Genomic DNA, 26,218 nt, shown 5'->3' on the forward strand with positions numbered 1-26,218 from the left:
TGGTCCACCAGGCAGTTGGCCAAGACAGTGGCCATGGGTCAGGGCCTGGCCGGACTCATCTGTGGGACAGCCATCACCTCCCAGTACCTGGCCACCGACTTCCATGTTAACACGCCCATGTTTCAGAGCTTCATGAACTACACCCTGCTGTGTGTGACCTACACCACCTTACTGGTCTGCAGAACAGGTGAAGACACCGCTCACAGATGGAAATAAAACACAAATAAAAAAAAAGGACTGCCACTTTTGGAGCAATTGTAATGATTTGGAGTATTTGGAGTAATTAAAAATGATGGTTGATCCAAGACTTCTAGTTTTGTACAAATATTTGTAAGGATTTACGGCAGCACTAGCAAAAGTACACTACCGTTCAAAAGTTTGGGATCACCCAAACAATTTTGTGTTTTCCATGAAAAGTCACACTTATTCACCACCATATGTTGTGAAATGAATAGAAAATAGAGTCAAGACATTGACAAGGTTAGAAATAATGATTTGTATTTGAAATAAGATTTTTTTTACATCAAACTTTGCTTTCGTCAAAGAATCCTCCATTTGCAGCAATTACAGCATTGCAGACCTTTGGCATTCTAGCTGTTCATTTGTTGAGGTAATCTGGAGAAATTGCACCCCACGCTTCCAGAAGCAGCTCCCACAAGTTGGATTGGTTGGATGGGCACTTCTTTGAGCAGATTGAGTTTCTGGAGCATCACATTTGTGGGGTCAATTAAACGCTCAAAATGGCCAGAAAAAGAGAACTTTCATCTGAAACTCGACAGTCTATTCTTGTTCTTAGAAATGAAGGCTATTCCATGCGAGAAATTGCTAAGAAATTGAAGATTTCCTACACCGGTGTGTACTACTCCCTTCAGAGGACAGCACAAACAGGCTCTAACCAGAGTAGAAAAGAAGTGGGCGGCCGCGTTGCACAACTGAGCAAGAAGATAAGTACATTAGAGTCTCTAGTTTGAGAAACAGACGCCTCACAGGTCCCCAACTGGCATCTTCATTAAATAGTACCTGTTAGAGCCTGTTTGTGCTGTCCTCTGAAGGGAGTAGTACACACCGGTGTAGGAAATCTTCAATTTCTTAGCAATTTCTCGCATGGAATAGCCTTCATTTCTAAGAACAAGAATAGACTGTCGAGTTTCAGATGACAGTTCTCTTTTTCTGGCCATTTTGAGCGTTTAATTGACCCCACAAATGTGATGCTCCAGAAACTCAATCTGCTCAAAGAAGTGCCCATCCAACCAATCCAACTTGTGGGAGCTGCTTCTGGAAGCGTGGGGTGCAATTTCTCCAGATTACCTCAACAAATTAACAGCTAGAATGCCAAAGGTCTGCAATGCTGTAATTGCTGCAAATGGAGGATTCTTTGACGAAAGCAAAGTTTGATGTAAAAAAAATCTTATTTCAAATACAAATCATTATTTCTAACCTTGTCAATGTCTTGACTCTATTTTCTATTCATTTCACAACATATGGTGGTGAATAAGTGTGACTTTTCATGGAAAACACGAAATTGTTTGGGTGATCCCAAACTTTTGAACGGTAGTGTATGTAATATGAAAACTGATATATTGTAAATGTGACAAAAGTATAGTATTCAACATTTATATTAATATATGAGAAACTTTATTTTGAATAGGCTACTTTTAAGTTAAATGAAAAAAAAAGATTGACTGTTTCATTTCAAATCATGTTGGGGCCCACAAGAAACTGTCCTTAACCAATTTTGGCCTCCAAACTATAGTATGATAGTGATAGCACATGCAATATGTGCAATAATAATAATAATACGTTTTATTTGTGGGCGCCTTTCAGAGCACTCAAGGACGCCTTACAGAACACAGAAACAAGCAGCACTGTATCAGATAGCATAAAATCAAAACAAAGCAGGGTAGACAATAAAAAGTTAATACAACAGATAAGTATAAAATCATCATCTGCACAAAAGAGTCAATGTTGTGAATGTCTTGTGGGAGAGAGTTCCATAGATGGGGCAGAATGACTGAAGGCTTTCGACGCCATGGTAGTCAAGCGGACCGATGGTGTAGTGAGTTGGAGAGCAGAAGAGGATTTAAGAGTGTGGGAGGGTGTGTGGATATGAAGGAGTAAGGAAGGATACGAAGGAGCTAGGTTATTAAGGGCCTCAAAGGTGAGAAGCAGGATCTTGGAAGTCAATATGGCATTTAACAGGGAGCCAATGGAGTTGCTGAAGAACAGGAGTGATAATGATCTATGGAAGGAGTTCTGGTAATGATATGGGCTGCTGAATTCTGGACCAATTAAAATTTATGAAGACACTTGAGGAAAAGACCAAAGAGGATAGAATTGCAGTAGTCAATACAGGATGTAACCAGGGTGTGAATGAGTATGGCGGTGCTGTTAGGTGTAAGTGATGAGCAAAGATGATTAATATTGCGTAGGTGGAAGTATGCAGACCGAGTAACATTGTGATGTGAGGTTCAAAAGATAATGTGCTGTCCAAGATCTGAGGTGAAGGAGAAACTATAGAATTGTCAATAGTCAGAAAAAAAAACTATCAGGTTTAGCCAAAGTAGATTTAGTATCTACTAGGAGGACCTCGGTTTTATCACTATTAAGTTTGAGGAAGTGGTATGAGAACCAAGATTTAATTTCTAGTAAGCAGCCAGAAAGGGAAGTGAGCGCAAGAGTAGAGGAAGGCTTGGTGGCTCGATAGAGCTGGGTGTCATCTGCGTAGCAGTGAAATTGAATGCCAAATTTTCTGAAAATGTGGCCAAGAGTTAATAGGTAAACGATAAATAGGAGGGGACCCAATACAGAGCCATGGGGAACATTGGGACCCCAAGTTTTTTAAACTCATCCACCTTCATCACCTCTACTCCTTGCATCCTCACCATTCCGCTGTCCTCCCTCTCATTCACGCATATGTATTCCATCTTGCTCTTTCTGACTTTCATTCCTCTTCTCTCCAGTGCATACCTCCACCTCTCCAGGCTCTCCTCAACCTGCTCCTTTCTCTCGCTACAGATCCCAATGTCATCCGTGAACATAATAGTCCATGGTGACTCCTGCCTGATCTCGTCCGTCAATCTGTCTATCACTGCATTCAAACAAATGTAGTTAAAAATCTTTCAATATGCAAAAGCCCATGGGATTATTTAGTCATGATATTTGTTTGAAATTCAGCATTTGCGAAATTCACAGATTATTCTTGGGTTGGACTGTAAATTTTTTTTTTTTAGTTTTCAGTCCTGACAGATGTGAAATATTCACCAGTGCATATTGTGATAACACAGATTTGAATACTGAAGTTATGGGTGTCCCCCTTTAAAATGTAGGGGATGGCAATATTTTGCAGATTCTTAAGAGCAGGTGGTGGAAGTACCTTCTGTTGGGGCTGGTGGACGTGGAGGCCAACTACACTGTCGTTAAAGCATACCAATACACCAACCTTACTAGCATACAGGTAGGTGTGTGTGTGTGTGTGTGTGCATGCATGTGAGTGCGCATGCACAAATGCTTACAAATGTATTCCCTTGATGTAAAAATGATAATATGGCGTAAACATGTTTTCCATCATATTTTCTCTTACATTTGAGTGTACTGGCCTTAATTTAATCTAAGGTCCAAAATAACACTAAATCTGTGCTTGTTTTTCACATCAAAATTAATCCCCATTATTTGTAATTGTTTGCCAAGATTTTCTCAAATTTTACTTTTTTTTTCTTATGTTGGATAAAACGAAACGACTTCAGATTACATTATTGTGTTCAAAATGAAACTCTAAAAAATGTTTCATACCGGCAATATTAAAAGGTGTCAAAGCTTCTGATAACTCTTGGTTTTACAGGCAAATACAGCTGTGTCATCAGCATAGCAATGCGACGATTCTTGTTCTTAGGCTGTCTTCCTCTTATCCTGATCAACAGACCTCTAAAAACACAGTCAATGTCATTCCTCTTTCTGGCTCTGATCCTCTCAGACCTTAAAGTACTCCCAGAAAGACTGCCGCACATGCACGTGCACGTGCACATGCACATGCACATGCAATTGTATTTAAAGTTAAAAGAAAACTTGGGTATTTTAACCTAAGCCCTATTCTCTTATTGTTAGGAGTCAAACCAAAGGGTGGGTAGCGTAATCTTTTAAATTTATTCCGTATTGAGCAAGCTAGAATCAGCCAACCATTGCACACCAAACTGCAGCGTAATCCTTCACCAAATAACCTCAACTGAAAACTGTTTTTTGGCACTAACAGACTCATAATGCGTTATGAAGTGTCTGAAAACACTTTTTAATAAGCAAAAGACAATCCCAGTAGAGTCTTTACCGATAGTGATGTGATAGTGACTTTTTACATTTTCTTTTTAGCACTCCTCTCCACCTCTCTCACACTTCCACAGCTGTTTTCCTGCAGCAACTCGCTCCTCCCCAGATTACAGGCCGAGGTTTCTGTGACGGGTTAGAAATGAACTGATATAATTCAATAACTGTTGTTGTGGCTAATGCTCTCACACTCCTATCATACTGTTATGAGTCTGTTGGTGCAAAAAAATAAAACAACTTTTTTTAGTGGCTGTTACCTGGTGAAGGATTACGTCACAACTCAGAGCGCAGCATTCAGCTGATGCTAGCTTGCTCAATATAATAATACTAATACAAATAATAATAATGATAATAATTACATTTATATAGCACTTCTATTGAATCAATTTAAAAGATTCTGCTTCACATCACTCTGTTCAACTCATATCGACAGGTAAAGAGGGAACAGGGTTAAAAATACTGGCGTTTTCCTTTAAGCACATTTATTTGGTGACGAAAAGAAAAGTTCTGGTTCTGATTCTTTCCCCAGCTGCTGGACTGTTTTGTCATCCCTATTCTTATGGTGCTGTCCTGGTGGGTTTTAAAGACACGGTACCGACTGGTCCACTACGTGTCCGTCTGCGTCTGTCTGCTGGGAGTCGGGGCCATGGTGGGGGCTGACGTGCTGGCCGGACGAGACCAGGGATCAAGTAAGAACTTAGTTAAAGGGATTTTCCTTCATTCGGCCAATCAATCAATCACTCAATCAATCTGTCCCCCATATTCATTAGGCGGTCAATCACTTATTCATTTAACTTCGACGCCCGTAATGTGTCCTCTGTCTTCTCTATATTCTCCCTCTTCCTCTCTTCTCCTCCTCCATCCATCCTCTCTCATCCCCTCTTTCCCTCTCTTCTCTCAGCCTCTAACATCCTGCTAGGTGATGGCTTGGTTCTGGTCAGTGCCACGCTGTACGCCGTATCTAACGTGGGTCAGGAATACACGGTGAAGAACCTCAGCAGGGTGGAGTTTCTCGGGATGCTCGGCCTATTCGGCACGCTCATCAGCACCATACAGATGTAAGCTTGGTGTGTGTGTGTGTGTGTTGGGTGTTTACATGAGGGTTGGCAGCTCTATTATGTGAGTATAGTATGACTATAATGATAAGTTGTGTATGCAAACCTGCTTAAAAGTATTTGCATTCATCAGGAGTCCCAATAGGGAGTTAACAGAATCCCTAAACGCTCTTTCAGTGACTCCCACACCTGCACCTTCCGTCATGTAGACATCATATTCTTCATATATTTAATTTCATGTCATTCTCTTTACCCAACCCACGTCCAGATTTTATCCTATTAGACATGAGGCGGAAAGTGGATAGGTCATTTGACCGTCTCATAAATTGATGCGACTGATATGAATGATAAAGCGTCTCTCCACTGTCACAGAAGGGACCCTTTGGCGTCTGTATAGCTATGTGGCAGGTGTCCCATAGACTCCATTGTGAAATGGGGCCCTTACTTTTCATGATTAATTACAGACAGGTTACATAGTGGTTACGATCAGGGTTAATGCTGGGTAGTAGTTCAGTTGAAGGTCAAGGTTAGATAATGGTTAACCCGCCGCATACAGATGCGGAAGGGTGACTTCCGTGCAGTGGCAGTTCTAGCATGTATGGCGCCCTGGGTGACCCCCCCCCCCCAAAAAAGCCCCATTCTGCACTACCTGTAATTTTTATTCAGACATTTGGAACAACACAAATAAATAATCAGAATATTTAAAACTATGTAAATATAAAAATACTAGTAGAAACCCGCTACAATGTAGCGGTACCCCACTTCAAGTGGGGGGTGGAAACCCCGAACTGGTGGGGCCCTTGGCATTCAACCAAAAGTTTATTAAACTTATCAAAAGTTAATGCACTCAATGACAATATTTGTAAAACAACTCTTTAAAGTACTATGTACTCACCACCCGGAACACAATATTCAAAAACTTTACAAAAGCTATTAAACGTGTGCTAACAAAATGTACATGGAACACTGAGCCCAAAACACCCTCCACTGTGCAGTGTAAACATCACATGATGTTCCCAGCAACCAATAGCAGGCCACATAACATATCACCTGACATGTCCAGAGCCAATCACAGCAGAGCATTTTAATTGCTTGCTACCTGTCACTAACTGTGCCCTAACTGCCCCTTTGAGGCCAACAGTTGTTCCAACCAAGCATATTTCACATACATGACATTGCATACACAGTAACATTAAAGGGGGGGGGAGGGTCACATTTTCCAGGTTAGGGGGGCGGGGGGTCCCAGAAAAAAATTTAGGTGAAAAAATCAAAAATGCTCAGAATCACCTGAAATGCCGAGAAAAGTGGTTTTTAGCCATTTTTAGAAAACTGCATATTTTGCATATTTATGCATAATTATGCATAATTTTAATTTTCTGGGATTTTTCCCTTACTCTCTGAGACAATACCTACCACCTCCAAAAAGCATTAGGATCATAAGTGCTTTAGTTTTTGGTCCCGCTATCTACACTAACTAACACACACACACACACTAACACCACACACACATTACGAAAATACGTATATGAGTAGATATACAAAAATAAGACTTAACAAGAAGTAAAAACAAATTGCAGTATATAAATACAAATAAAAAAGGTGATTGAATTATTACTCTAATCCAATTTCTGACAAAAAACACAAATAAAACTCATCTCATCATCAGCCACTTCTCTGGGGTCATTGATAAAATTAATAAAACAACCGGATTATTTTAAGACAAAAAAAAAAACAAAGCCAGGACATGTGATCTGATTTGGCCAATCGGCGCAGCATGCATTGACCTTTTGACCTTACTTCCACTTCCTGTTAGCCTGAGAACAATTTTTTGGTAACTTGTTTTGTGATGAAGATGTCTTATGGTAAGTGCATGATTTTCTTTCGTCTGTTGCCTATTGTAAATTTAATGCAATTAATGCATTAAATATTCATTCATTCATTCATTCATTCATCATGTAATTATACTGTCATCATCTCATCTCATCATCAGCCGCTTCTCCGGGGTCGAGTCGCGGTGGCAGCAAGCTAAGTAGGGCACTCCAGACGTCCCTCTCCCCAGCAAGCCCTCCAGCTCCTCCTGGGGGACCCCAAGGTGTTCCCAGGCCAGACTGGACATGTAGTCCCTCCAGCGAGTTCTGGGTCTACCCCGGGGTCTCCTCCCAGTTGGCCGTGCCCGGTAAACCTCCAAAGGAAGGCACCCAGGAGGCATCCTGATCAGATTCCCGAACCACCTCAACTGGCTCCTTTCAATGCGAAGGAGCAGCGGCTCTACTCCGAGCTCCCTCCGGATGTCCAAGCTCCTCACCCTATCTCTAAGGCTGAGCCCAGACACCCTGTGGAGGAAACTCACTTCAGCCGCTTGTATCCATGATCTCACCCTTTCGGTCACTACCCAAAGCTCATGACCATAGGTGAGGGTTGGAACGAAGACTGACTGGTAAATTGAGAGCTTTGCCTTCCGGCTCAGCTCCCTCCTCACCACAACGGTCCGGTACAACGTCCGCATTACTGCTGATGCTGCACCAACCCGCCTGTCAGTCTCCCGCTCCATCCTCCCCTCACTCGTGAACAAGACCCCAAGATACTACTTGAACTCCTTCACTTGAGGCAACAACTCATCCCCAACCCGGAGGGAGCAATCCACCATTTTCTTGTAGTGGATTGCTAACAAGTAAAACTAAATTGCACAGAATAACACACATAAAGAAGAGCACCTGACTATTGCACTTCAAACAAGAAACACACAAACTGCACAACTGCCATCTAAACCCTGACCTTTCTTACACACTAAGAAAAACAAGTACCAGTGTGTACCTAAGTGGGTACAAATGCCTGTCGCTAGGGCAGTACCTTTCTGAAGTACAATAATGTACCCATGTAATTGTACTTCATTGTCTTTCAAGTACTTTTGTTACCTTTCAGCTAACGGAAAGATACATATCTGATCCTTCAAAGTACAGTATTGTTGTACCTCTGTTGCTGTAATGTATCTATGAGCACAGACGTGTACCTCTTCTGTACCTCAATTTCTGAGAGTGTCCCTTCCTTGATGCATTCATCAGTCACATCATCACACATCTTCCCAGCAATTGCACGGTTAACACTGATGACACCAAGGCCACTAAGGCGTGCCTGCGGCATGGTGGACCTCAGGCAGGATTTGATGAGCTCCAGTTTTGAAAAGCTCCTCTCTCCTTCAGCGACGGTCACCGGAAGTCTAAGACAAATTCCGAGAGCGGTCCACAAATTTGGATAAATTTCTGAGAGCTCCCTTTTGTGCACAAATATTAGCAGCTTAAGCGGGGTCGTGGTCGCGTAATGCATTGACATTTTGTCAATGGTCAGTATGTGACGCCATAGGACGAGAATGGGCTTGAAATATACAACAAACGTGGGTAGAACATGCACAGGGTGCTTTGGACCGACACCCTTTTTGCCGTGCGGCACCAGGTGTTAATGTCATAACGTTGAGTTTTTTCAGCACGACTCAAATATTATCACATTATTATATGTTTCCTTACACAGGGTCATCCTGGAACGACAGGAAGTGGCCGCCATAAAGTGGAGCTGGCAAATCGGTTGGTACACAACACAGAGTGCCTTAAGTGGAGTTTGAGCTCACGCATACACACAGACACACACATTAAAGTTCCACCTTCGGGGGGGGGGGGGGGTCAGAAGGTACAGATGACCCTGGCCCAAGGCGGGTCCATGCAAAGGTCTACTACTGACCAGAAATGGGATCAAGTACAACAATTTACTTATATCACTGACAATACAGTTAATATGTATTTACATGATGTAACCCATCTAAAAGGTACAGAGCCAAAAGTGTTGTAATTCTCAATTCCTCTAGATGGCGCTGCCTCTGGAGTTTTAGCTGAGTCATTCTATCGTGGCTAGCTAGATCAGATCAGTCTCCTCCTGTTTTCCATCCATTATCCAAACCGCTTATTCTGAGTGGAAATTGTGAGAAGCTGCCGGAAGGGTTGGTTTTGGTTATTAGCGAGTGATAATCGCCAGAAGCCTTTTTGTTGGTACATTATATATTTTTTTCTTCTTCTACAAAGCTGGAGCGATTCTCCGGTGAGTGCAGCTGAAGGTAAAATGCTAGCTAGCTAGCTGGCTATATCAGCCAGAGGCCTCACCAGCCCACTTCCGGCACCAATACAGCGAATTCAGGGGGCAGCCGGGAACCGCCGCAGCCGGGACGCGAACCTGCGTTAACCAGCCGAATAAGGGGTCCGACCCGTTAGCCAAGGGCTGGCGAGTCTACACAACGTGGCCGTTACATGATAAACCCATTTATTGTCAGAACACATGTCAGCTTGTCATCGGATACCCCGGCCCCCTGCTGTTTTTGTGAAAGTGGCGCGGTCGAAACACTGGCCAATCAGATGCGCGGAACACACGTGCCACTAATGTAAAGGGAACTGCAGCCTGACTAAACTAGCCAAAATGCCGGTCACCCCAAAAAAAAGGGGGGGGGGTTAGAAAAAAGAAAAGCCATGGTAAAGAGAGAAAAAGAAAATGCGAAAACTACATGCGCTCCACGATGAGCCAGAAAAGGCTCAACGGACTTGCCATCCACTCCATCGAGAGTAAACTGGTCTCCAGGGACACTACCAGAGACTTGGCTGCAAGAGAAGTCAGGCCACTTGCAGTTGGACCTCCTAAACACTAGTGGGCAGCACATCGCAGCACGTCAGAGGACATAGCTGCAGAGATGTTTACAATACAATAAGCTATACATGCGGGTAAGCCTCCGTTTACATGATTATTATTATTATTATTATTATTATTGTTGTTGTTATGGTCATTTCAGTTGGCAGACATACACTATACCGTATTTCAGTTGTGTACACAATTTGACCAATGCTTGGATTAATGTAGCCCTCAAGATTGAAGAGTGAATTTGTTTACTCATGATTTGATCTTATGATTTAATGCTTTGCAATAATTTATTTGATTTTACTTTTCTGTAATCACTCATTCATTGGAGGGCATTTTCCCCCGCCATTTTGTTTTAAGATAAACGCAGGACTGTAACTGTCACAGTGTAATTTGAAAGAACTTTTCTCTGTTTTGAAATAACTGACCTGACCTTCTGTGCTTTATAGGCATACTGAGTATATGTATGCAAAACAGGGCGTGGCCTAGATGGGTCTATAAACAGAGGATTTGGAAATGGTAGTTAGACTCCAGAGTGGCACAGTGGTTAGCGCAGTCGCCTCACAGCAAGACGGTCCTGGGTTCGAACCCCGGGGTAGTCCAACCCTAGGGGGGTCGTCCCGGGTCGTCCTCTGTGAGGAGTTTGCATGTTCTCCCCGTGTCTGTGTGGGTCTCCTCCGGGGGCTCCGGTTTCCTCCCACAGTCCAAAGACATGTGGATCAGGTGAATCAGCTGGACTAAATTGTCCCTAGGTGTGAATGTGTGTGTGTGGGCCCTGTGATGGCCTGGCGGCCTGTCCTGTCCAGAGTGTCTCCTCGCTTGCCGCCCAGTGACTGCTGGGATAGGCTCCAGCATCCCCGCGACCCTGAGAGCAGGATAAGCGGTTTGGGTAATGGATGGGCGTTAGACTCCATCACTACAAGGCTAATGGCCAGGAGCGTATTTGAACTTGCTCGTGTTGGTAGTAGAGCTAAGGGTGGGTGGGTGTTGGAGTGGGTGTGGATGAGGGGACCAATTTGGAAAATTTTGTTCCCCTGTCCATAATTCCTAATGGCTGCACAGTCGACGACATGTCAGACAACAAATCTTTTTAATCTTATTTTCTTTTCTCCATTGTTGGGTCGTTTCTATTTGGTATTCAGTTAATGTTGTTGTTTGTTTGTTTCCTCTCTCTCTCTCTCTCTCTCTCTCTCTCTCTCTCTCTCTCTCTCTCTCTCTCTCTCTCTCTCTCTCTCTCTCTCTCTCTGTGTGTCTCCTCAGGTCTTCTGTTCTCTGGCTATGCGTTGTGTATGTACTGTCTGTACAGCTGTATGCCCATCGTGGTGAAGCTGACCAGCGCCACCTCCGTCAACCTGTCCCTGCTCACTGCTGACCTTTTCAGCCTCTTCGGCGGTCTCTTCCTCTTCCAATACAATGTGAGTGGAGGCATGGACGCACACACACACACACACACACACACACACACACACACACCAACCTGCATGCACATGCAGAATCCTGCATGCATGCACATAGAGGCACACATCTGCATGCAAGCATGCACACATACACAGCTGCATGCACGCAAGGACTTACACAAGAACACATGCAAGCACACATATACAAAGAAATGCACACTTACACCTGCACCCACACACACACAAAACCTGCATACATGCACATACATGCACACGTGTGTATGTGCAAGCAGATATACAAGAATATACATGCATGCACATACACACAAATGCACACATGCATGCCGACAACACACACACACACACACACACACACACACACACATACAGTTGAGACACACACACACCAACACAAACACGTATGCAGTCAATGAAAAATACAAGCAGATACACAGGTTGACACACGCACACACAAGAACAAACACACAAGAGCAAAAAAGTGACTGTGCATGCACCTATGTGCACATACAGACACACACTCACTTATAGGAGCATAAATACACATGCTGTCACACACACACACACGTGTGCAGTCAAAGTCTCCCAGCAGGAACAGAGAATAAACCAGCGGTACTGAACATGTACCACGATAAGCTCACATCGGAATTCATTGCTCGGCCTTTAACGGTGTCACAAAGTTCACCACGTGTCACAGACACATTAACGCACACGCAAACACACACTCACCGCTTCTGCCCGTCTTCCTCGCAAGGTTCCTCGTCTTCCCCGAGAGTTTTGAAGTGACAGGTCTTCGCAAGACGAGTTGGTGACTTCATGTCACGTGTCACGGTTGAAGGGGAGTCGGCGTTCTCTTGGCTCCTGCCAACTGGTAGGATAAGAAAACAGGCATCTCAACAAGTCTTGGATAGTTTAGCGAGTTTAGAATATGCATGCTTTCACACACAAAACAAACACGTGGGACTCGTGCCAGGTGGTGGAGATAAATCAGTGGGCTAACATTTTCCAGAAACTGGTGACCGTATCTAGAGGCCAAACAGATGATTGTGGTGTATTGGATCGAGCACTCGGTGCTCGATTGTGTTGGACTGTCACCACTACTGGGTTCTGTAATACACTGGTCGAGCCTAGTAGTGTGTGATGTCTCCGTCAGTAAAGATCAGACTTGTGCCGCATCCTCGTCTCCGTGTACTTATATATATAATAGTGATTAAGTTAGTAACCCACGAATAGTAACACTACAATAGTGTACATAAAGAGAAGTCACAACAATGATCACATTTACTTTAAGATGAATAACAGAACTGGGAACTGCCTCGACAGGCTGAATATTTGGCAAACACTTGAGTTGGAATAGGAGACTGATTTGTCCCCCTACTTGTTTTTTGAGAAAAATATTGTGAACAGGCTGTGTGCGAGACCTACTAACTAGTACAGTCACTTCACAAGCCTCGACACTTGGTTATGATGTTTTTATTCTTGTTGTTTATGCTCAACTGTTCACATTCATGCCAGTGAAGCATATATATGACATCACTAAGAACAGACCGCGGCCCTGAAAGGACACGCACGCGCACATTCACAATAACGCACGACGTCACGTGCACAACTCGCACGGCGTACCGTCATCAATAAAAACATAATAGTTGCGTGACAGCCTATCACGGAGATCAATGACATACCAGAGCAATCGTTTATGGAGGTTACGGATTACCATGTTAAAAAAAAGAAAGAAAGACGGGGATCGCTGGTTCGAATCCCCGTGTTACCTCTGGCTTGGTCGGGCATTCCTACAGACACAACTGGCCGGATATGGGTGTGTGTCCTGGTCGCTGCACTAGCACCTCCTCTGGTCGGTCGGGGCGCGACTGGGGGCAATAGCGTCAACCTCCCGCGCGCTACGTCCCCCTGGCGAAACTCCTCACTGTCTGGTGAAAAGAAGCGGCTGGCGACTGCACACGTGTGGGAGGAGGCACGTGGTAGTCTGCAGCCCTCCGCGGATCGGCAGAGGGGGTGGAGCGGCGACCGGGACGACTCAAAAACAGTGTAATGAATTCGGGGGGCAGCCCGGGAACCGCCGCCACAGCCGGGACGCGAACCCACATTTCCCACTCCGCAAGCGACAACGTTAACCAGTCGACCAACGGGTCAGTCAAGGACCAACGTGTCTACTTATCCACGGACGTCCCAATAGGGTAATTGGCCAGATACAATTGGGGAGAAAACAAGGATTTGGTCAATTTACACCTGTAATGTAAAATGTAGTCTAAGCTGGAAAATTCACTCATTTTCAAGCATCGTCAAACAAGCCATTTGCACACAAATACAGTTGACTTGACTTGCACATAAACATTTCATTTGATAGTGAATTTGTCTCTCTCCTCTTGATCCAGTTCTCTGGACTGTACCTGGTTGCGCTGGTGGTCATCCTCATCGGCTTCGTCGTCTTCAACGCTGTGGCACCACCGACTGACAGCACAGAGCCCGCCCCTCCCTCCTCCTCCTCTTCCTCCGTCACCTCGGGGGAAGGCTGCTACGAGAACCACGCCACCGCTTTTGACCATCATGACGTCACCAACCCGGACGTGCGCGTGAGGACAAAGGTTAAAGAGGAAAAGGAGTATGGGTGGAGGAGGGGGGAATGGGAGGGAGGACACGGGGGTGAGGAAGAGGGGGCGGATACGGAGGTGGAGGTTGTTACCGTTGGATACAGCACGAAGATGTGAGCTTTACCGCAGCAGCCACTCGGGGGCGTCAACGGTTAGCTGTGACGTAAGCTCACGCAGCAAACCTCAACTACAAAAGGGCGGGAACACAGTTGGCCGTTGTCAGATTTTAAACCAATAACAATCCACTGCCGATGATGGAGGGCGGAGCCTGTCGTTAGCGCCCAGCTGTGTACCGTCCTGCCCACGACTTATATACGTTCCATGCTAGCAAAACTTTACAAGAATCGCATAGAAAAAGTCTCAAAATTTGGCTCAAAGAAGATGACAATCACAAAAACTCAATTCAAAGCACTCGATGTTTGCTGGGTTTGCATCAAATCGTTTAATTTCATCAAGAAAAATAAGCACAGTCTGTTTTAAGGGTAGAACTGTGAGTCTAAGTTCATTATTATTGTTAGCTTGGCTAGCTGAACAGGAAAGCAAATCAGAGGTGTCATTTCTGGAGGCAGGTACTCACAGCCAATCAAATGGCGCCTTAGATTTGGTGGGGTCCAATTACGTCAAACCATTCTTTTTGACGAGTTTCTCCAGACCCGCCATTAGCTCGACGAAGGGTCTGGATAAGATGGCGTCTCTGGGCCATGTTGTCCCTGGGTTGTTTCTATTGAGGGGGGGTCAATGGATTCTTTTAAAATAATGCCAATTAAAAAAAATAGACGCCATAGGACGTCCGGGTAGCGTGGCGGTCTATTCCGTTGTCTACCAACACGACGATCGCCGGTTCGAATCCCCGTGTTACCTCCGGCTTAGTCGGGCGTCCCTACAGACACTATTGGCCGTGTCTGAGGGTGGGAGGCCGGTGTGAGTACTTGATCTACTCGCCCTACCGGATGGGTAGAGGCTAGTTCCCATCGATGCAGAGAACGGTCAACTGAGCATGCGCAAGTACTCATTGCCTCCGTTGTTTGGGTAGGTTAGGGTTAGGGCGGGGTTAGGGTTAAAGTTAGCTAATCAGACGCTGAGTAGGGGCGGGTCTTCCTAGAATCCTAGCGCCTGGATGCTACGCGGGGCGTGTGGAGGCGCGGTAGAGGCATTTCGCGCATGCTCAGTTGACCGTTCTCTACTCCATTTCCGTTCTCTGCATCGATGGGAACGAGTCTCTACCCTACCGGATGTGCTCGGGGTCCTGCGACTACAGATGACATCACTACTTCACGCATTGTGATTGGGTAGGGGCTAGTTCAGTTTAGGAACGGCGGGAAACAGTAGATTAGCGTTAGACACAGGACCCCTGAGCCTGCGGCCTCGCTCCTTAGACGCAGGCCGGGTCTTCGGGCCTCGCACCTTTACTGACCAACTCCATGTCAACGTGGATTGTAAAAAAAACCACACAGGTAAATAACGATAAAGCTAGCTAGCAACGTAATCCGTGACGTCATATGTAGTCGAAGGACCCCGAGTCGATATTGTGCCCGAGCAGAAATGGAACCCACACCGGATGTGGGTATGTGCCCTAGTCTCTGCAATACAACAAGATGAGTGATGAAACGTATGTGTCAATAAACGTTGTGTCCAGATGAACTGATTCAACCTGCTTTGGTTTTCTTACCCGGGTTACTGCGCATGCGTCAAGACATCTAAGACCGAGCTCCTCGTCATGCCAGCCAGTCCATCCACCCAACAATATCCAGCTCGGATCGACCCAGCTCAAGTCTGCCCGAAACCTGGGTGTCATGACTGGTGACCAGCTAACCTTTAAGGTTCACGTGGCCTCGATCGGTCGGTCGTGCCGATTTGCCCTGTACCGCACCAGGAGAGTTAGACCCTACCTGTGTGAGCATGCAGCACGACTCCTGGTACAGGCTCTTGTAATATGATGCAGTGACTACTGCGACCCCTTACTGGCAGGTCTCCCTGCGTGCACTTTCAAACCTCTGCAAATGATCCAGGACGCGGTGTCGCGTCTGGTCTTCAACCAACCCAAACCGGCACGTGTCACTCCGCTGTTCATATCCCTCCGCTGGCTCCCAGGAGCCGCGCGCATCGGATCCAAAACCTGGATGCTCGCTTATAAAACAGCAGCTAAAACGGCTGAACTCCGTCATGTTGACACCCATGTCCTACTGCAGTGGTTCTCAACCTTTTTGGGGTCCTGGACCCCCTGCGTATTTTTGATCTACCCTGAGGACCCCTCCACCTGATCTTGAGGGAGGGGGGGTTGCAATTTGATAGAAACAGTAGAAACTGCATTTTAAATTGCATTATAGCATTTATTCACTCTTTGGGGCAAAAATAAGAGCTTTCAGTTGTAACTTAGATATAGTTAACAAAACAGAATTCTTATGTAGTAACTTTCAGATATATGTAACAAAACAGAATTTTTATGCAGTAACTTTCAGATATATGTAACAAAACAGAATTTTTATGCAGTAACTTTTAACAATGCAAACGGGAGCGAGATCTCTTATTAAAAAACAATAAATTACACTTGTGAAACAGATGTAATTAGAGAAAAAAGTCCTGTTACCCTTTATAGTTTAGGTAGATAAAGGTCTCAGTCACATCTGAGTAAAATAATCCTATTTCTATAAATGTCATAGGATCTTTTTTTTTTTAAAGATATTTTATTTTCACGGACCCCTTGCAATTACACCACGGACCACTAGGGGTCCGCGGACCCCCCCCCCCCCCCGGTTGAGAAACAGTGCACTACTGGACTTGAACCTAGTTGTTTTTGGCACTTACTTGCGTGGTTGTGTCCTGACTAGATCCTTGCATGTGTTAACTCTCGGATGTACGTCACTTCGGATAAAAGCGTCTGCTAAATGAAACCGTTACATTATAACTGTAACACGCACGCGCACGCACACTTCTAAACACATAACCCCGCCCCCCCATCAGTGTCGTGGGGAGGGGGGTTCGAGAATTGGGTGGGCTCGCTTTGAGGGATGGGTTTTTGTATCACTAGCAGGACAATTATAACACTGTTGTCTTTGTTGTTCCACTGCTAACACAATCGTTCTTAATTCTACTGTATAACTGCACTTGCCTTCCTGTGTGAAAAGCAATAAAATTATTTTGAAAAAAATAAATAAAATTAGGCCGTGTGCCCCCTTTCGGTGCAACTGTAAAATGTAACACTGACCGAAATAAATAAGCATAAATAAACTGAATAACGTGGACGGATGGATCAACACACAGGGATTTATAAAGCAGTGTATGTTTATTATGTCGATACAAAAATATATTGTAAACACAACTCAGGGTCTTTGTTTTACACCAAGCTGTCAGCACGACAACCCCAAACTACCAGATTCCACTGCACCGCCAAAAAGGGGTCATGCGATGTGGTATACCGGGGTCATACTGGGGCTCTCATGGCTGACGTGGTAATATTAAATGTTAGGGTTAATACGCCTGCCTGTGCCCCTGAGCAAGGCAATAGGAGAGAAGAACTGGACACATGGGTGGTTGTGGTTATATAAGAGATGGGTTGTGTAACCTGTGCAATGACGACATGAAGCAGCTTTCTTTCTAAATGATGAGCCTCAACCGCCAGAGGCGAGACCCTCACATGGCCGCCCGTCTCTGCGGCCTCCCCAGGACGGAAAAACCCGCACCCAATCCATTAACGTCTGCGTGAACCTGGTCTGCGTGGAAAACCCAACGAAACCGTGACGCCGTTTCAGCATCACGTGCCCGACCCCCTGCAGGAACTCCACCCTCCTCGTCTGAAACCACGCCACTGCTCCGGCCCGTCGGGGATCGACCCAGTTAATTCAAAACCTGCTCAGATTGTACATGTTTGAGCTTTATTGTCTGAAAAAAAAACGTATATTTCAGTATTTGTAATATCTTCCCAAACGAGAGAAGAAGAAGAAACCATCCTGTCAACTGACGGAAAACTTATGAAGCTGCTTCATAAAGTTATACTGAAACTTTTCCAAGATTTTTGCATGTTTTCTTACTGTAACTGTACAAGGTGGCGGCCAGCCGGCCGACACGCCGCTTTACTTGAACCGTGTAAGGCCACTCGTCGACCTTCCCGGGGTCATTTGGGGAGAAGCAACAAGACGTGCGGGTTCTTGCCTGGGGTCAAAGGTTCACATTCAGGGTTACAGTAAAAACAAACTGTCGGGAATATTCTACCGGAATTATTCCGCTACCCGGACTTGAAGTCGGGCCTCTGAAACAGGGAATGTTCCGTCCTCAGAAACCACACCGACCCAGTAACCCAGCACCTCGTAGCTCCAACAGAAACCCACAACGCCTCCTTTGGCGAATTACTTCAGATCGCAGAAGGAAGCTCCTGCATTTTATGACGTCTTTTCGCTCTTCCCTTCTTTTAACAAAGGCACTGATGATGTAATGGTGTGGACACTGCCACATGGTGGGAGCCCAGAGAACGTCACTTTGCTGAGCTCACCATCCCTTCTTCAGCATCTTCAATAGAAGACGTGTTGACCGAGAGCAAAGCTCGCCACAACAAAGACCAGTTTCTGCAGAGCGCCAAATCACGCAATAAAATAACAATAACAAACTGGAATAAGATGAGCACCCCCCCCCCCTCCAGTATCTGGTTTCTGATGCCAGCTGAGCTAAAGCAAGTCCTGGTTCCTCCCAGACTCCTCAGTTAGACTGTGGTGAGGAACAGCTTAGTAAAGGCAGACGGTGCGGCTGAAATCCCGGTGAAGAGCAGACATGAACATGGCAGCGAGGTCCAGGGGAGTTAACCGCCCCGTCATCCATCTGTACTGAGGAAAAACACCTTCGCTCCCGTTGACCCTTCTGGGGATTCAGCGGTCGAACCGCATCCGTCTCCTCCTGCGGAGCTCCTCCTCCGAGAGGTGGAAACCGTAAGGAGGCGGGAATCCATGCTGTCTGGAACCTCCTGCAACAGAAGCATCACGGATATTAGGCGTTTCTATTTAGACAAGGTTGTGATCCACATGGACTAGCAGAGGATTTAGCATCTTGCTCACGGGAACTCTGGAAGGACACGTGGCCCTTCATGCGTTTGAACCTGGAAATATTCTGTAATGAGGCTTTCATGCCTGCTATTAAAGGGCGAATTTGCTAATTTTCAACCTCATGTCTTTCTATTTGCAGCAGGGGTCGCTTATAAAAAACAGCTGCATTTGTTCTGTTCCACTGGCGGGCGGTATAATATTATACTATAATTTCAACATCAGAAATAATAAATAATACTGATTATAATGATAATATTAATATCAGAAATAATAAATAATACTGATTATAATGATAATATTAACATCAGAAATAATAAATACTGATAATGATAATATTAACACCAGAAATAATAAATAATACTGATTATAATGATAATATTAACATCCGAAATAATAAATACTGATTATAATGATAATATTAACACCAGCAATAATAAATAATACTGATTATAATGATAATATTAACATCGGAAATAATAAATACTGATAATGATAATATTAACACCAGAAATAATAAATAATACTGATTATAATGATAACATTAACATCCGAAATAATAAATAATACTGATTATAATGATAATATTAACATCAGAAATAATAAATAATACTGATTATAATGATAATATTAACACCAGCAATAATAAATAATATTGATTATAATGATAATATTAACACCAGAAATAACAAATAATACTGATTATAATGATAATATTAACACCAGAAATAATAAATAATACTAATGATAATATTAACATCAGAAATAATAAATAATACTGATTATAATGATCATATTAACACCAGCAATAATAAATAATATTGATTATAATGACAATATTAACACCAGCAATAATAAATAATACTGATTATAATGATAACATCAACGACTCACCCCTGTCGTTCAGGCTGTTTCTCATGGCCATTTAAAACTGCTCTTCCTCCGTCATTCCTGCTGTGTAGTCTGTTGTATAAGGCTGGCTGGCAGAGGATCTCGATCCGCTGTAACCTACACACACACACACACACACACGTTTCAGCTCTCAGGCTGGCTTGTTCCTGTCTTTAGGGCTGACACATTTTCCTCAGCACTATACTACCGTACCTGAGGAGGAGTAGTATTGTGTGTCCGGCTGGGAGAAATGTCTGCTTGGAGCCACAAGCCCTGTTGACATTTAAGAAACAAAGATGGCCGACTGTAAACACACATAATATATTCGGGATGTACTGAGCTCAATATTCACATTTACACAAACCTAAGCACATGAGCACAAAATACATATTAACACACATGCACACATGTGGGTCAGACTTGAGTGTTAAAAGTAGCGCTATCATTCACAAGAAAATACGCACACATGCACACCCACATATATATATATATATATATATATATATATATATATATACGTATATACACACACACACACACACACTAAGAGGAAGTAAAGAGCGAGCGGGTGAGAGCGATGGGGCCAGACCTGCACATGTCTTCATGATGCTCTTCAGTGGTCCTGCTGTGTAGAGCAGACCAACCAGGATACCGGCCAGGTGGCCAATCAGAGAGGTCCTAAAGAACGCAACATGGAGACGTCAACAGAACGTACGACATGCGCCACCTAGTGAACGCCTTACACCAAGGCGCCTTACAAAGCGCACGAATGAAAACCCAGTAAACCCCATCAGTAAATAGACCCTTGACCCTCGCCATGTCAGCGCCCCGCTCGGCGGCGGCCATGCAGAATTCCGATCGGTAACTTAAACTCACCCGGGTGATGTTAGGTGGATGAGCACTAGCTCCACCCAGCTGGCATAGCGATTGGCCACTGGAATGCCCATCACGTAGGTCACGCCCCCAGGGTAGTAGTGGTTATTGAGCACCTTTAGGGCGAACAGTACACCTAAGAAACAAACCAGCATTACTAAACGTCGGCCCAAACAGCGCCCCCCCCCGTGGCAGACTTCAGAAGAAACAGATTTCGGAGGACAATTAAACATTTAAGATCGTCACTGACGCCCAGCACGATTAACAACAGTCACAGTAAGGCTTGTCCCATGGGGCAGTTTCCTGATGGCCAGAAGGCTGAATAATTAGCATGTGCACCGGATATGCTGACCACTAACCAACTAAATAGTTATTATATTACACAACATGGTAAAAGGACCTGTGCCACAATCCAAGTGACGAAGGGCATTAAAATTGGTGGTCATGGGTTTTAAAGGGTGGCAAATCCGGTGTAAACATACGGCACCATGGTTACATCTTGTCAAGACGCTGTTTAAAGGGGGGGGGGGTTCGCTATCAAATAATTTTGCAAACCACATCATCAATGCCTAGCTAACTAACTTGGTCTGTCATGTTAGCTGTAAATGTGCATCCCTGCATAAAAGTATTTCTTGCTGGATTTGTGTTGCACCTGAGAAACCGACAGCACACTGCATGCTGTAGGAGGAGTCCTCGGTGAGCACCGTTAGCCCCGCCTCGATCGCCAGGTAGACCAATCCTGTGAGCAGGGAGAAGACGGACAGCAGGTAGAGGAACCAGGCTCCGCCCAGCCGCTGTTCCAGTCGGATGCCTTTCCACAGGAAGGACGCCATGTTGAAGTAGAGGTGCCAATCATCCACATGATGCACGGGTGAGAGGACGAGGCGGAGCCAGTCACCATGCCAGTACGCCTGCTGGACACTCACACAGGCCTAGAAAGGACACATTTTGTGTTTTCGTCAAAGAGATGTGTCGTAGAGCTGGTGAAATTATGATTAGTTGTCGCTAACGTATTAGCAAAAGTTGACAATAGGTACACAACTGAGGTTCGGCTCATAGGTACCAGATCCAATTTGGCTAAACCTGATATTGACAATTCTATACTTCCTCCTTCCCATCAGGTTAAGAGTCTGGGTGTCATCTGGGACAGCTCATTATCTTTTGAAGCACACATGAACAATGTTAGTTGGTGTAGGATACCTCCACCTACACGATATTGATCCTTTTCACCCATCACTTACACCCAACAGCACCGCCATTCTCATTCGCACCCCGGTTGCGTCCCGTATCGACTGCTGTAATTCTATCCTCTTTGGTCTTCCTCTCAAGTGTCTTCACAAGCTTCAGTTGGTCCAGAATTCAGCCGCCCGTATCATTACCAGACCATATCACCTCCGCTCTTCGGCAGCTTCATCGGCTCCCTGGTAAACACCGTATCGAGTTCGAGATTCTGCTTCTCACCTTTAAGGCCCTTAACAACCTAGCCCCTTGGGGATAACCAAGAGGACCCTGACCGTCGTACCTTTCCGAACTCCTTCATATCCAAACACCCCCCCGTACTCTCAGATCCCCTTCTGCCCTCCAACTCTCTACACCATCTGCCTGCTTGACTACCATGGGCTCTGGAGCCCTCAGTCGTTCTGCCCCCCGCCTCTGGAACCCCCTCCCATAAGACAATATTGACTCACTTTCCATCTCCAAATCCCATCTCAAGACGCTCCTTTTCAAACTGGCGTATTCGGTCTGATCCCGACTTTAACGGTTACATCCACACTGAGTTCTGCACCGCTGATGATTTTATACCCATCTGCTGTATTATCTTATTACTGTATACCGCTGCTTTGGTGGATTCTTGATGTCTGATTCGGTGCTGCTTGTTTTTAACTGTGTTTTGCAAGGTGTCCTTGCGTGCTTTGAAAGGCACCCATAAATAACATGTATTATTGTCCTTATTATGACAATACTAGTCATTGCCGTGGAAGAATAAGACGCGGTAGAGGTGGTTGTAGTAGCTGAAGTGGTTGTATTTGTGGCTGAGGTAATTAAGAGAACAGCAAATACAGCACCAATAGTAGGGCGATAAATCAAATCAAATCAAATGTCTTTGTAAGACCAGGTAAGAGACGGTTGTAAGTACAAGTATTTGAATTAGTTTCACGAAATTATTAGTATTCATTGTAGATTTGCAGTAATAGTACCACTGGTGGCTGTAGTAATAGTCTTGGTGGTATCTAAGAGCATAGGTGGTTGGGCTGGTTGTACAAGTGCCATTAAAAGCATGAACAGTGGTGGCAATAGTGCAAGTACCAGTATGAGTTTTAGTAGTATGGTAGTATGCTGTAGCAATAGCAGTAACAGCGGTGGTTGTAGCAGCAGTGTTTTACAGGTGGGTTGTACCTGCATCAGTAGAGCGGCGGGGAAAACGTAGAGGTAGATGTTGAGCCCCAGCACAGCCAGGGTGACGGGGGGAATGTTGTCCAGGCCCACCTGGAAGACCTGGGAGGCCAGGAGCAGCAGGCCCAGTTGGGTGCCCCTCTGTCGGCCCCGCATCCTGACAACAGCCTGGGAGGAGGTTGAGGAAAAACACAGGACATTAGACTGTTTTAATCCCCAAACGATTGTCATGGTAATATTTTCCATATCGCCCAGGCACTACAGCACACTGTAGATGACGTCACACATTCCCTGCACACGTGGTTGTGGTCATAAGAGGACAAACCCCAAGATGGGAAAGGCCTAAAGTTAAACCGAAGTTTAAATAACTTTCCGCAGACTAACTTGGTGGCTGGATGATATGAAAAAATATTATCAGCACAATAATGACAGGGGAATGAACAGAATATCAATATACATCACAATATCTTCTTACCTATGCGACAAAAATACCATATTAGAGAATTCAACAGAGGTTCGTCACATTGAGCGGCTTGGAAATATAAAGTACTAGAAGAACCCCGCTACAATGTAGCGGTTTGGTGATCCACCCGTCTAAATCTCCCTCCTCTTCATCCTGCCAGCTAACCGCCTTCCCCCTGCCCCTAAACCCCCCCACTCCAACTCCCTCGCCCCAAATGCTCAGAATCATCTGAAATGCCGAGAAAAGTGGTGCCATTTTTAGAAAATGCATATTTTGCATAATTATGCATAATTATGCATAGTTATATTTGAATGTTCTGCTATTTTTCTGGTCCTCTCTGGAACAATACCTACCACCTCCACAAAAAATTAGGATCATAAGTGCATTTTTGCAAAAATGCATATATTTTGCATAATGCCAAAACATTTGAGTCCCAGAAATGTTTTTTATATAGGTGAAAAAAATCAAAGATGCTCAGAATCACGTGAAATGCCGAGAAAAGTGGTTTTTAGCCATTTTTAGAAAAATGCACATTTTGCATACTTATGCATAATTATGCATAATTTTAATTTTCTGGGATTTTTTTTTTTATAGGTGCCCCCGATCATCCCCAATAACCTCCAAAAGGAATCAAGGCCCCAAGTGCTTCAGTTTGGCCGTTTATAGACTCTCACACAGACACACACCACACACACACTGTGAAAATACAGGAGTAGATGACGTCACACCGAAACTAGTTTCCCGGTAACACCGCCTCTAATATATATATGCATTTATCTAACTTTAGATTGCCGTTATCACTACTCTATACAACAACGCTGTCCGATTATCGATCACTGCAAGACGATAAACAATGACTGCCTGGTGCAAGCGCAGGACTAACAGCACTACCCAGAGCAGGTAGGACCCGGATGTAAACAACCACGTTTTGAACGCCTCAACGCAGACTAACTGTAAATAGCGGGAAATGCGCAGCATTACAGAGACCCCACGTTAAAATGCCCGTTTAAAGAGCCACACACACACACTCACTGTCTCCGGTCCCTTCCAAGTGCGTGGCCGAGTCAGGAAGCTCCAAGCAGGAAAAGGAACAACAACAACAACTGGGAAGCGACCACGGTTCTTCCGAGTTCTCTGGAGTCTCTTGGATTAAAAGCCGCGCCCGAAGGATCCTGATCTATTTAATATACTCTTCACACCCCATCCCAGCATATTGCTGGACGTCTTATCGTGGTTGGCGCTGGTCTGGATTGGTCGGAGGGACGGGGGGGACGGGGGGGGGCGCTCCGCTCCGTGTGACGAAAGCGTTGTCGTGCTCTTATTGGCCAACCGTCACCCTCACTCTAAACCTTAACCGCTCATCTTCGTTGACTGACAGAGAAAGCAACCAATCCCAGGCGAGAGCGTCCCTCCGGCCAACCCACTCTAGCGCCACGTTCTTTCTGGCACCGACCATGTGAAGTTGTTGTTGCTACATCCATGTGGATGACGTAAAACTTCGGCGCGTTACGGCCATGTGTGCCTTGCGGCACCGGAAGAGGTCGCGACATGTGACCATAGTAAACACGCTCGCGCATCGGTGCTTGGACGGTGACGCCTCCTTACCAGCAGCATCGCCGCTGTTGCTGGAAGAAGCTGAATCAGGCACATGTGAAGGAGGTCATGGCGAAGCTGAAAGAATTGTTCGGAGGAAAGTGGGAGAAGTGAGGAGTGCAGGAAGGAACAGCAGAGAGGAGACAACAGATTTAGATTTGAGCACACTGGACTTAAACGGTACACTATTCAAAATAGGCAAACAGAACACAGGCAGATGCGACTACTGTGGGCAGGAAGAAACAGTAGAACGTGTGATGAGTCACTGTCGGGCAGGCGCGTAACCAGAAATCTTGAGTGTGGGTGGGCGCAGACAGAAGTCAGGTGGGCACAGCCCGTATGTGTATAGCAATACTAGAAGAACCCCGCTACAATGTAGCGGTTTGCTGATCCACCCGTCTAAATCTCCCTCCTCTTCATCCTGCCAGCTAACCGCCTTCCCCCTGCCCCTAAACCCCCCCCACTCCAACTCCCTCCCCCCAAATGCTCGGAATCATCTGAAATGCCGAGAAAAGCGGTTTTTAAGCCATTTTTAGAAAATGCATATTTTGCATAATTATGCATAATTATTATAATTATTTTAATTTTCTGCTATTTTTCTGGTCCTCTCTGGAACAATACCTACCATCTCCAAAAAAAAAATTTGGATCATAAGTGCATTTTTGTAAAAATGCATTTATTTTGCATAATGCCAAAACATTTCTAAGTCCCAGAATTTTTTTTTATATAGGTGAAAAAAATCAAAGATGCTCAGAATCATCTGAAATGCCGAGAAAAGTGGTTTTTAGCCTTTTTTAGAAAAACGCATATTTTGCACAATTATGCATCATTTTAATTTTCTGGGATTTTTCCCTTACTCTCTGAGACAATACCTACCACCTCCAAAAAGAATTAGGATCATAAATGCTTTAGT

General features: G+C 44.8%; 2 protein-coding genes across 3 annotated transcripts; one reads left to right on the forward strand and one right to left on the reverse strand.

The window, feature by feature from the left end:
* LOC130115300 (solute carrier family 35 member F2-like) lies at positions 1 to 14,181 on the forward strand (the record flags this gene model as incomplete). The annotated part of the gene is made up of 7 exons (XM_056282907.1): positions 1 to 187; positions 3,327 to 3,454; positions 4,844 to 5,003; positions 5,216 to 5,372; positions 8,895 to 8,947; positions 11,301 to 11,455; positions 13,849 to 14,181. Coding segments are annotated over 7 exons (1,173 nt in total), but the record flags the coding sequence as incomplete, so codon positions are not given.
* Positions 14,182 to 17,303: 3,122 nt separating this feature from the next.
* rhbdd1 (rhomboid domain containing 1) lies at positions 17,304 to 24,947 on the reverse strand. 2 transcript variants are annotated; one of them, XR_008810522.1, is made up of 9 exons: positions 24,745 to 24,947; positions 23,253 to 23,417; positions 21,508 to 21,787; positions 20,859 to 20,991; positions 20,572 to 20,660; positions 20,196 to 20,255; positions 19,986 to 20,099; positions 18,093 to 19,015; positions 17,304 to 17,943 (listed from the first exon to the last, which is right to left on the reverse strand). XR_008810522.1 is itself a non-coding variant. In XM_056283622.1 (8 exons), exons 2-7 carry the CDS (start codon positions 23,403 to 23,405, stop codon positions 20,017 to 20,019), a joined length of 798 nt encoding a protein of 265 aa, XP_056139597.1. In that variant the 5' UTR covers positions 23,406 to 23,417; positions 24,745 to 24,947; the 3' UTR covers positions 17,304 to 19,015; positions 19,986 to 20,016. The 2 variants fall into 2 exon arrangements, 1 of the variants encoding a protein (XP_056139597.1); XM_056283622.1 differs by having other exon boundaries at positions 17,304 to 19,015.
* Between the last annotated feature and the right edge of the window lie 1,271 nt (positions 24,948 to 26,218).

The sequence above is a fragment of the Lampris incognitus genome, chromosome 7 (genome assembly GCF_029633865.1).
Source record: "Lampris incognitus isolate fLamInc1 chromosome 7, fLamInc1.hap2, whole genome shotgun sequence".
NCBI classification, from domain to species: Eukaryota; Metazoa; Chordata; class Actinopteri; order Lampriformes; family Lampridae; genus Lampris; species Lampris incognitus.

What these genes read in the sequence shown, in the direction of transcription:
- rhbdd1 (XM_056283622.1), bottom strand. Translation starts at nt 23,405, where the DNA reads ATGCGGGGCCGACAGAGGGGCACCCAACTGGGCCTGCTGCTCCTGGCC. An exon ending in GTGTGCTGTCGGTTTCTCAG is followed by an intron (nt 20,992 to 21,507) that starts GTGCAACACAAA and finishes TTTGTTTCTTAG; the next exon opens with GTGTACTGTTCGCCCTAAAG. An exon ending in ACAATACTACTCCTCCTCAG is followed by an intron (nt 20,100 to 20,195) that starts GTACGGTAGTAT and finishes GTGTGTGTGTAG; the next exon opens with GTTACAGCGGATCGAGATCC.